Source organism: Emiliania huxleyi (genome assembly GCF_000372725.1).
Source record: "Emiliania huxleyi CCMP1516 unplaced genomic scaffold EMIHUscaffold_61, whole genome shotgun sequence".
Classification (NCBI taxonomy): Eukaryota; Haptophyta; order Isochrysidales; family Noelaerhabdaceae; genus Emiliania; species Emiliania huxleyi.
Window position 1 is genome coordinate 617,757 of NW_005197426.1, and position 11,188 is coordinate 628,944.

The window sequence follows — 11,188 nt, forward strand, 5'->3', positions numbered from 1 at the left end:
TGTAATGATTAGGCGCCCTGTTCACGCGCGCGCGAGACGTGCAGACAGGGTTGCCAGGTGAGAGCGAATGGCGCGGTTCACGCCTCGCACAACAGAGAGAGAGATGCGCTCTGCATGGTGGGACATAAAAGAGAGCGAGTACTCGGGCGAGTAGGCCGTGCGGTCTCGACGCTGCCGCGCGCGACTTTGCGCGCGAGGCTGTTTTGTCAAGACCAAAAGGCCACGGGCAGAGGAGAGAGAGAAGAACATAGGATGGATAGGGCGCCTGTTCACGGGTCGGCATGAAGAAAGAATCGTACGCGCAAACAACGCAACTCCCTCGCACAACACTGGGCCGCACGGGACTGGCGCGCAGACAATTTTTTCTCGGAAATCGATTTCTTTTTTTTAGGTTGAGGAGGAATCGTGCCGCAGCGTGGCCGGTTGAGCGCGAACAGGCAGGTCTGCATGCAGGCAGGCAGGTCTGCAGATAGGCAATACCAAACAACTCTAACACTCACGGGTTGTTGTGCGAGTATATGGGACAAAAGCGTCGAAAATGTCCCAAAAAAGCGTGTCTCGAGTTTGTTGCAGCTCCGCAGCCTGCGCGCGCTGCTGGGACGCACCGCTTGCTGGATACACGCACTCCCTGGGACCCAGGGAGTGCGTGTATCCAACAGGAGTGAGTAGACTCGACGCCGTACTCGAGATGGAGCTGCAGAAAGTACGCCGCCGAGCGTGCCACCGACGGCGTCCTGGCTGAGGTGGTGGAGTTTGAGAACTGAGGCTGCGGAGGTGACGCCTGAGGTACCGGCCCGTGCACAGCGACTCAGCCGGCGACCGCCACGGGCTCAGACGAGACTTGTCGACGCGTTCCGGCTCAGCTTCACCGTGGTCCTCGGGCGTCTGTCGACGTCAGGACCACCCATACAGCTCGCGGGTTTGAGGTCGCAAGAGCCAAGATGGTGGCGTTTGGACATCCCAACCATCACACAAGACAGCCTGTAGGTGATGGCGGGACGGCGCAGTGTTTGTGGCACTCGGCAGTAGGCACCCGCGGCACGGCCCCGCTGTCGGCTCTCGCGGGCTGCGGAACCGGCCCCCGAAGGGGACGGTCCGGGCGAGTGTGGCGAGCTCCTGCGCTAGTATGGGCACCCTCTATCACAACACTACTGATCCTGGTCATTAGAGCTGCCAGAGATAGCGTCAGGAGCCGGTAGGAGTCAAAACCCCTCATATTTGAGACATCGATCATCGTGTCCCATATACTCGCACAACAACCCTCACTTGATTCGAGAACTTACAAACCGAGCGCCACATGTGCTTTTCTGAACGCCTAACCCCTAAAAATTTGACTTGACATTTGAGACTTGTGTTTCATGTGAGGTCACGTCGCCCCGCTGGATGGGCAGTCCCAACATCCCCCTCCTCCAGGGCGAGAGGCGCGGCTGGCGCGTCGCGGCGGCCCGCGGTCGCGCCGACGCGGCGTCGCGGCGCCGCCCTAGCTGTTGTGCAGGTCCACCTTTGTGATGCCGCGCTTGGTGTAGTCCTGCGCCTTTCGGATGTAGTAGTTGCCAATCACGCGCTGCGCGTAGAACTGGCCGTTGAAGAAGATGATTGCGCACGCGGTGAAGAAGAGGGGCGGCGGCATCAGGTCCTGCGCCTCGCCGGCGTGCCGCGCCTGCGACCACGCGCCGAGGACGATGGTGCAAAAGGCGGTGATGCCGGGCCCGCGGATCCACGTGTTGATCGAGCAGTTGACGCGCTTCTCGGTGTACGAGGAGAGGCGTCCGCTCTTGACGGCGGCGAGCATCAGGTAGTCGACCCCGCCCGGGAGGCCGGAGATGAAGAAGGAGAGGATGTTGCCCGCGACGCCCCACGCGTAGGCAAAGTTGACGCCGCCGATGAGCGGGACGAAGAGGAGGTGGTGGAAGAGGTCGTCGCCCGAGAGGCGAAAGGCTAGCATGTGGTAGATGTGCATCGCGACGATAAGCACCGTCGGCCAGTCGGAGCAGCCGGGGAAGGGCAGCTCGGTGCAGTACCCGATGGAGAGCGCGCCGCCCGGGTTGGCCCACCAGTTAAAGAGGTCGGGCAGCGAGAGCGCCGCGACGACCAGGTTGCCGATGGCGTGCAACAGGAACCACCGCCCGGCCGCGTCGGTGCAGACGGCGGCGCACACGGTGAAGTCGACGACGACGAGGTAGATTAGCGAGAGGAGGAGCGCCGCGACGCCTGCCACGTTGTCCTGCGCCGACCAGGGCCCGCGTCGCCCGAGCGCCACGTCGAAGAGCAGCGTGGGCAGCTCGGACGCCTCGGTGGAGGTCGTCCACACGAGGAGAACGGAGGCGCACACCGAGAGCGCCGCGATGAGGGAGAGGAGGAAGGAGAGCGGTCGCTGCTCGGGGTCCTCTGCGCGCTTGGCTGGCCGGCCGGGCACGGAAGGCTGGTGCATCCGCTGATTCGGCCCGAGCGTGGCGTCCCGCAGGCCATCCAGCATCTGCTGGCTGACGGACCGAGTCATCCCTTTGCCCTCTCCCGCTGGCTCGACGACCGCGTCGTCCCTGTGCCCATCGTGGGCGGCGGCGGGCTTGGGCTGGACGGGGTACGCCTCTGGCTGCGACATTGGAGCGTCGGGCGCCAGGTGGTTTTTCAGGCTCTGCAATCAAGCCCGAGGAGAACGCCGAAGGACTTGGCGTGTTCACAGCCTTGTTATTGAGAAGAAAATACCTCGCCTTGCTCCTATGCGCTGTTCACATAAACGCACAACCCCGGGCGTGTTCACGTAAACGCACAACCACGGGCCCCGAGGAATTTTACAAGCCTCGTTATTGAGAGCTGTGAGCTGTGAGCTGTGAAGGTCGGCCCGCGGGCAGATCTTGTACCGAGGCGGTGCCAGACTACCCGCGGGCCGCCTAGATTCACAGATAGGTTGATAAGAAACAAGAAGGTCACAGGCTCTGAGAACCGCAGGCTCTGAGTTGCTCTCTGCCGTGCTCGCGCGCTGGTCCCGCCGGGCCCCGAGCCTGCCGCCCGGCCGGGGCTGGAGATACATCAGAGCTTGATGCCGCGCTCCTCGCACACGGCCACCAGCTCAGGCTGCTCCGTGTTGTCCACGCCAAGCATCTGCAGGCGAGGGGAGGCGCGATGAGCATAGGGCGGGGGAGGGGCGAGGGGCGAAGGGAGCGTCTCGCGCCTTCAAACTCGGGGCGGCCCCGTCCTTGAGGGCGGCGGCCAGCGCCTTGCAGCCCTCCTCGCCAATCTGGTTCTCGTAGAGACGGAGCATCTCGAGCCGTGGCGCTGCCCCGCTCGCGAGGACCTCCGCCAGCTGCGCCGCCTCCGCGTCGCCCCAGCCGAGCTGGACGTAGTCCAGCCTGGTCGCCTTGCCAAACTGCTCCTCGAAACGAAGGCGGCCTCGTACAACCGCTTCACCAGCGGCTTGTCGTCCTTGCCGTTGGTGAAGCTCTTCGTCTCCAGCTCCGCCGCGAACGCAGACGGCAGCAGCGGAGGGCGCCGGCCGCACTAATCCCGACCCCCGGTTTTTTCGCTCAGGTTTTCAAACTTGTTCTATCATAGTTAGCTGCTAAGTGAGAGCAAGTGGCACATCGCGTTCTCACCACGGTCGCCGCTCATGGCGCGGCGCGCCTGCGCAACGCGGCCCCGAGAGGGGCCGCCTGGCCACCGCTGCCACTGCGCCGCACGGATTTCACCCCACTTTCGCGACTGTGGCCGTCCAACAGTCTGCCGGCGCGGCGGGCGCATTCGAATGCGCCCGCTGCGCCGGCAGACTGTCAGTGCTATCCCGGGCGGCGCGCCAGCGAGCCCGGACGCTGGTCAGCCGCGAGGACAGCGCCATCGTCATCGGCGTCTCCTGCAGCAACTTCAACAGCACAAGGTAGCCGGGTCGGAGGCCTCCCGCCGAGCTGCCGAGCCACCCCGCACCCGCGCCACCCTGCCTCAGGGAGTCAGTTGAGAGGGTGCGCAAAACCTTACCAAAACTGGCACGGGTCACGCGCCGCTCGGGAGCCGCGGCGCAGCCTCCAGAGACTGCAACGACAGCGAGCATACGCGCACGCGACTAAGCAGCTAACTCGAGGGGTTTCCTCAATCAACCGAACGCACTAGGCTGGCGAAAAAACCGGGGCGCGGGATTAGTGCGCACCGTCCTGGGTGCAGTCGTCTCGGAGGCTGATGTAGTTGTACTCCTCGCCGTCACTGCTGGCCTGGCTGCGCACCGCCCCACAAAGCACCCCCTCGAGCATCTCTACAAGTACAAGTAGAAGGGCGACCTGCCCTTCTCCAAGTCGTCAACGCGCCCGGCGGCTCCGGCAAGACTTTAGCCTTGGCCACCCTCCTTGCGGAGCAGGAGGAGATCCGCTCTCGGTCGGCAACGTGGCAGCTAGTCGAGGGACTCGGTAGTTGTGACCCCCCTGAGTGTAGGTATATACCTGAGTGGGACAGGAGAGCGAGAGCTTTTGTGGTGCTGGTGTACGCAATAACGGGACAGGGTAGTCGTTCTCTCTAGCTCCCCTTCTAGCTCTTAGCATGAGCTGTGCCCTGTGTCCGACCCCTTTTGCGCAGCAACACCTTAAACTTTTAGGCCCTCCAAATTCGGGTCGGAGCGTAGCGGAGTGGGCCCCGAGTTTGAAAAGGGCGACGGACGCTTGCGTCCTAGCCTCCAACAACGCCTCCCCGGCGCAGAGGGGCCCCCGGAGGGATGCTCAACCGCTCCACGCCACGCCGCTTGCGGCGGTCCTATTCCCAGCTCCGCTGAGGGCCCGTGCGTTATACTTTTTTTAAGTTTGACGGCCGACGTGTTGCGACTCAATAAGCTCCGCGGGCAGCGAACGCCGCGATCGCTATCTACGACGGATGTTTGCTGTGTTTGCGCTGCTCGCGTTCTCCGCGGCTGCGACGGTCGACCCCAACATTCAGGCCGGATGTGACGCGGCGACATCATCGTACGACAGCGAGCTCCGGCACACGGCACGGGTGGTCACGGACAGAGCTGGAGTGCCGGCGGTCTGCGATCTGAATGCAACGGCGCCATGGATGAAGGAGGCGTACAAGTGGGACGTGACTGGCAGGCTGCTGTTTCAGGCGTCATGCGGCTGCAAATACGGCATGGCCGATTGGTGCTGCGTGTGCACCGTCGCAAAGCTGCGCGTGTGCAGCAACGGCACAAGCGTCGGGAAGGATGACGCGGCGGGTGGATTCAACCTATACACATGGATGACGGGCGCCACGTGCTGCGCCTCTCCTCCGCCGCCGGCTCCGCCACCTCTTCTACCACACGCAGTTGCCAGCCTGAAGGCACTTTCGATGCGGACAACGGCGGTGATGCTCGCAAGTGTGCCAGGGGACTCGTCGCACGAGCAAAACGCTTCCGGACCAGCAGCAGCCGCATCAGTCGGGTTAATTGGAGTGATCGCGCTGCTCGCCGCGCTGCTCTCCTCCTTTGTTCCTCGCTTGCGCGAGCTCGGTCGCGGTAGTATGGGCGACATGGCGCTGCTGTCCGAGTTTGCGGACGACGCGCCCGCGAGGTGGTGGCAGCTACGTAGGTAGGACAGAAGCGTTGGCAGTAGGTCTCGTGGAATTCGAAAAGAAAAATCCGTGGGACACAGGGGTCAAGTTCGGTTGTTATGAGGTTCCGTTATGCCGGTTGTCATAACAACCAGTGGCACTGGGGCAGTGGCCCACTCGGGGCAGTGGCCAGGGGAGGTGTTATGAGTTGCTATGAGTTGCTATGAGGTGTTATGGTAGGGTGGGCATAATAGCCATAACAGCGGTGGAGGTGTTATGAGGTGTTATGAGGTGTTAATGGGGTGTTATGAGCTGGCAGCTGCCAGCCATAACAGCCATTATTGCAATATAACACCTGTTAGTTTGTGGCCGCTCGCTCCCATATTGCATAATAACCTTGTTTGAAGCCAATATATCGTGGGCGACGCCCGTCCGCAGCTGACACGTCGTGGTGACGATGATGGCGAGGAGATCACAGTGGAGAGGAGCGGCACGGCCCTGCCAGCTGCCTGGGCTCGCTCGAGTTAGTTAGCGGTCTAGGCGCGGCACGGCTGTTTCATCTCAGTGCTTGGCGCGCCGCGAAAATTTCTTCCCCGCCCGCTGGCTTCTTCGTACTCTCGTGAGGCTGTGAAAGCACGCCCACCCAGCGGGATTGGGCCCCGAAGGCAAGTGCGTCTGATTCACAGCTGAGCAGAGTTGGTCGTCGGATTCTTGTTGTGCCGGAGGGAGTTTGGAGCTCTTCGAGTTTGTCTAAAATTCACCGATCTTCAAGTGAGCCCCCCCGGGGGACCATCGGTGCCTGCATAGCGAGGGTTTAGGTTCCAGAGGCGCTCGGACCCCCCCGGACACACGTGAACGAAACGGAGCCTGTCTAAAATCCCCGCAAACAACCGAGCTCCCACTGCCGCATCGAGCCCAGCGACGCTCTCCTCGCCAATGTCCACCCACGAGCCGCCTGCTGCCTTCTCGTGGCTCAACCTCCGCGCCGAGCTGACCGGCAAGCAGGCTCGAGTGGTAGTCGACGGCGCCAGCGGCACCGCACGCCGCGGGCGGGTGCTGGCGATCATCGGCCCGTCCGGCGCCGGCAAATCGACGCTCCTGCAGGCACTCGCTGGCCGCCTCGACCGCTCGAGCAAGCTGCGGCTCTCGGGCACGCTCGCGCCTCCGCCCTCGCGTCCCGGCGCCTTTGTTTACCAAGAGGACGCCTTCTTCAGCCGCCTCACCGTCGCCGAGACGCTGCGGTTCGCGGCGGCGCTGCGTGCGGCACAGTCCACGAGCGTGGCCGACGTGCTTGCCGCCATGGGCCTCGCCGAGGTAGCCTCGTCCGCCGTCGGCGGCGGAAAGGTGCGCGGCATTTCAGGCGGCGAGCGGAAGCGGCTCGCGATTGGCTGCGCGCTCCTCGCCGTGGACGGCCGGGCGCCGCTCTTTGCCGACGAGCCCACCTCGGGCCTCGACTCGTTCCAGGCGAGGCGGATCGTCGAGGCGATCGGCCGAAGTGCGCGCGGCGGCGACGGGCGCGCCGTGCTCCTCTCGGCGCCACTGCCGACAGCGCCGCTGCCGCTGCCGCTGCCTCCTCTGAGCCCGCCCCACGCTGCGACCAGGCGCACCAGCCGTCTGCGCGCCTCCTCGAGTGCTTTGACGACGTCCTCCTCCTCGGTGCCGCCGGCCGCACCCTCTTCCTGGGCCCGACCGCCGAGCTGCTTCCCGCCCTCGAGCGGGCGACCGGCGCCGCGCAGCCGCCCCTCCTCCGGCAGCTGTGAACGGCGTCTCTTCACACCTGCAGCTGTGAACAGGCGCCGCGCAGCCGCCCCTCCTCCGGCAGCTGTGAACGGCGTCTCTTCACACCTGCAGCTGTGAACAGGCGCCGCGCAGCCGCCCCTCCTCCGGCAGCTGTGAACGGCGTCTCTTCACACCTGCAGCTGTGAACAGGCGTAGCGCGGCCGCCCCTCCTCTCGCCGGCAGAGTGGGCGCTCGACATTGCGTCGGTCGACCCGGACGCGGCCGAGGCGAGCAAGGCGCGAGTCGCTCGCCTGGCGTTGCGCTGGCGCGAGGCGACGGCCGAGGCGACGGCGCGGCTGGTGGAGGAGGCGCCGCTCGCGCCGCTCGCGCCGGCGCGGCAGTCCGGTTGGAGTGCGCAGCTCGGCTGGTGCCTGTGGCGGAGCTGGAGGCAGTCGGGCGGGTTTGCGGCGCCGTCGCTGCTCGCGATGCGCGTCGTCGGTTCCGTGGTGCCCGGGCTCGCCTTTGGCTGCATCTGGTTCGACCTTCCGGCGGGCCGCGGCTCGCTCAAGGCCCGCGTCGGGCTGCTGCAGGTGCTGGCCAACTTTGTCGGCACACCAAAAGCGCTTGACCCGAGGCGGAGTGTGGAGCGGCGCTTCACGCGTGCGCGCTGAATAGGGGTGACGGCGGCGATGAAGGCCGTGCGCACGCTGCAGGACGGGGAGGGCGCGTGCGTGCGCCGCGAGCGTGCCGCTGGCGCCCTCCGTCTGGGAGCATATTTTTTCGGCAAGGTGGCGGCGGAGCTGCCGGTGACGCTGCTGCTCCCCGCGCTGCTCGCTTGCGTGACGCACCCGCTGGCGGGCCTCGCTTGCCCCCTGCCCGTCCTCGTCGCGCTGCTGGCGCTCGAGGCCATGGCGGCGAGCGCGCTCGGCCTCCTCGCGGGCGCTGTCGCGCCGAGCCTCGACATTGGCCTCGAGCTCACCAAGGCGCTCACGACCCTCTCGACCGTTTTCGGCGGACTGTACTTTGACGCCGCGACGCTGCCGCGGCCGCTGCGGTGGGTGCCACGCGCGAGCATCGTCCGCGTCGCGTGGGACGGTGCGGTGGCGGGCGAGCTCGCGGGGCTGGGCGGAGAGGAGGAGGAGCTGGGCGTGGAGGGCGGGAGGCGGGCGGTCGAGGGGCTGCTGGCGCTGGCGTTGGGGTTTGGGCTGGCGGCGTTTGTAGGGCTGGCGGCGAGGGCGCCGCGGTTTCAGGCGGTGGTGGGAGGGGAAGGGGGGGAGGGAGGGAAGAAGGGGAGGTGAAGGGTGAGCGCTCGAGGTGGCGAGAGACGGACGCTCGGACCATGTGTGGCTCTGCGACTGTGGAATGTGGAAAAAGCGCGAGCAGCACTTTGGAACGCCCAGCCGGGTTTGGCTAAAACCAGCTGGCCAAAGGGTGTCACAACGGGCAGTTCAGAATTCTATGTTGCGCAGGGGTGCAAAAAGAGGAGCCTTTTTTGACAAGGCAGCCCGAGTGTGCCCTCGGAATGAGCAGGGGCGGCGCGGCTCGTGAGGGAGGGCAGGGGCCCGCGCTCGGCGTCGCACGAATCGAGAGATAGTAAGAAGGGTCGCCGGGCGTAAGCCGCTCGGGCATCGGCCATCATCGGTCCACGGCGCGCGAGTAAGGTCGTCCCGCCCTGCGGGATTGGAGGCGCACCCTCTGGGCCCCGGCTGGCTGCCCTCGGACTGGGCAGGGGCGGCGCGGCTCGGGAGAGATGGTCCATGCTCGGCGTCGGACGAAAATCCGGGGTAGGGTCGCCGGGCGGCGAAGGCGGCGCCCGGGCATCGGCCATCATCGGGCCACGGCGCGCGAATAAAGTCGTCCCGCCCTGCGGGATTGGAGAAGCGCCCTCTGGGCCCCGGCTGGCTGCCCTCGGACTGGGCAGGGGCGGCGCGGCTCGCCAGTGAGGGGCCGTGCTCGGCGTCGCACGAAAATCCTATAGGGTCACCGGGCGGCGAAGCCGGCGCTCGGGCAGCGGCCATCATACGGGGCCCACGGCGCGAGAAATAACAGTCGTCCCCGCCCTGCGGGATTGGAGGGGTACCCTCTGGGCCCCGGCTGGCTGCCCTCGGACTGGGCAGGACCAGGCGCGGCTCGGGAGCGAGATGGTCCATGCTCGGCGTCGCACGAAAATCCGATAGGGTCGCCGGGCGGCGAAGGCGGCGCCCGGGCGTCGGCCATCATCGGGCCACGGCGTGCGAATAAAGTCGTCCCGCCCTGCGGGATTGGAGGGGTACCCTCTGGGCCTCGGCTGGCTGCCCTCGGACTGGGCAGGACCAGGCGCGGCTCGCCAGTGAGGGGCCGTGCTCGGCGTCGCACGAAAATCCGATAGGGTCGCCGAGCGGCGAAGGCGGCGCCCGGGCGTCGGCCATCATCGGGCCACGGCGTGCGAATAAAGTCGTCCCGCCCTGCGGGATTGGAGGGGTACCCTCTGGGCCCCGGCTGGCTGCCCTCGGACTGGGCAGGACCAGGTGCGGCTCGCCAGTGAGGGGCCGTGCTCGGCGTCGCACGAAAATCCGAGGTAGGGTCACCGGGCGGCGAAGGCGGCGCCCGGGCGTCGGCCATCATCGGGCCACGGCGCGCGAATAAAGTCGTCCCGCCCTGCGGGATTGGAGGGGTACCCTCTGGGCTTCGGCTGGCTGCCCTCGGACTGGGCAGGACCAGGCGCGGCTCGCCAGTGAGGGGCCGTGCTCGGCGTCGCACGAAAATCCGATAGGGTCGCCGGGCGGCGAAGCCGGCGCCCGGGTGTCGGCCATCATCGGGCCACGGCGCGCGAATAAAGTCGTCCCGCCCTGCGGGATTGGAGAAGCGCCCCCTGGGCCCCGGCTGGCTGCCCTCCGACTGGGCAGACCAGGCGCGGCTCGCCAGAGATGGTCCATGCTCGGCGTCGGAAGAAAATCCGATAGGGTCACCGGGCGGCGAAGCCGGCGCCCGGGTGTCGGCCATCATCGGGCCACGGCGCGCGAGTAAAGTCGTCCCGCCCTGCGGGATTGGAGGGGCACCCTCTGAGCCCCGGCTGGCTGCCCTCGGACTGGGCAGGACCAGGCGCGGCTCGGGAGAGATGGTCCATGCTCGGCGTCGGACGAAAATCCGATAGGGTCGCCGGGCGGCGAAGGCGGCGCCCGGGCATCGGCCATCATCGGGCCACGGCGCGCGAATAAAGTCGTCCCGCCCTGCGGGATTGGAGAAGCGCCCTCTGGGCCCCGGCTGGCTGCCCTCGGACTGGGCAGGGGCGGCGCGGCTCGCCAGTGAGGGGCCGTGCTCGGCGTCGCACGAAAATCCGATAGGGTCGCCGGGCGGCGAAGCCGGCGCCCGGGTGTCGGCCATCATCGGGCCACGGCGCGCGAATAAAGTCGTTAGGGTTAGGGTTAGGGTTAGGGTTAGGGTTAGGGTTAGGGTTAGGGTTAGGGTTAGGGTTAGGGTTAGGGTTAGGGTTAGGGTTAGGGTTAGGGTTAGGGTTAGGGTTAGGGTTAGGGTTAGGGTTAGGGTTAGGGTTAGGGTTAGGGTTAGGGTTAGGGTTAGGGTTAGGGTTAGGGTTAGGGTTAGGGTTAGGGTTAGGGTTAGGGTTAGGGTTAGGGTTAGGGTTAGGGTTAGGGTTAGGGTTAGGGTTAGGGTTAGGGTTAGGGTTAGGGTTAGGGTTAGGGTTAGGGTTAGGGTTAGGGTTAGGGTTAGGGTTAGGGTTAGGGTTAGGGTTAGGGTTAGGGTTAGGGTTAGGGTTAGGGTTAGGGTTAGGGTTAGGGTTAGGGTTAGGGTTAGGGTTAGGGTTAGGGTTAGGGTTAGGGTTAGGGTTAGGGTTAGGGTTAGGGTTAGGGTTAGGGTTAGGGTTAGGGTTAGGGTTAGGGTTAGGGTTAGGGTTAGGGTTAGGGTTAGGGTTAGGGTTAGGGTTAGGGTTAGGGTTAGGGTTAGGGTTAGGGTTAGGGTTAGGGTTAGGGTT

At 65.6% G+C, this 11,188-nt stretch overlaps 3 protein-coding genes across 3 annotated transcripts; 1 reads left to right on the forward strand and 2 right to left on the reverse strand.

The window, feature by feature from the left end:
• Positions 1-1,480: 1,480 nt before the first annotated feature.
• EMIHUDRAFT_104722 (hypothetical protein) lies at positions 1,481-2,602 on the reverse strand (the record flags this gene model as incomplete). Its single annotated transcript, XM_005764039.1, has 1 exon — positions 1,481-2,602. One exon carries the CDS (start codon positions 2,600-2,602, stop codon positions 1,481-1,483), a length of 1,122 nt encoding a protein of 373 aa, XP_005764096.1.
• A 428-nt stretch (positions 2,603-3,030) lies between these two features.
• On the reverse strand, positions 3,031-4,042 carry EMIHUDRAFT_214559 (hypothetical protein; the record flags this gene model as incomplete). Its single annotated transcript, XM_005764040.1, has 4 exons — positions 3,031-3,102; positions 3,296-3,373; positions 3,409-3,498; positions 3,692-4,042. The coding sequence occupies 4 exons, from the start codon at positions 4,040-4,042 to the stop codon at positions 3,031-3,033; spliced, it is 591 nt and encodes a 196-aa protein (XP_005764097.1).
• Positions 4,043-6,507: 2,465 nt separating this feature from the next.
• Positions 6,508-7,032, forward strand: EMIHUDRAFT_56270 (hypothetical protein; the record flags this gene model as incomplete). The annotated part of the gene is made up of 1 exon (XM_005764041.1): positions 6,508-7,032. A coding segment is annotated over one exon (525 nt), but the record flags the coding sequence as incomplete, so codon positions are not given.
• Positions 7,033-11,188: the final 4,156 nt, after the last annotated feature.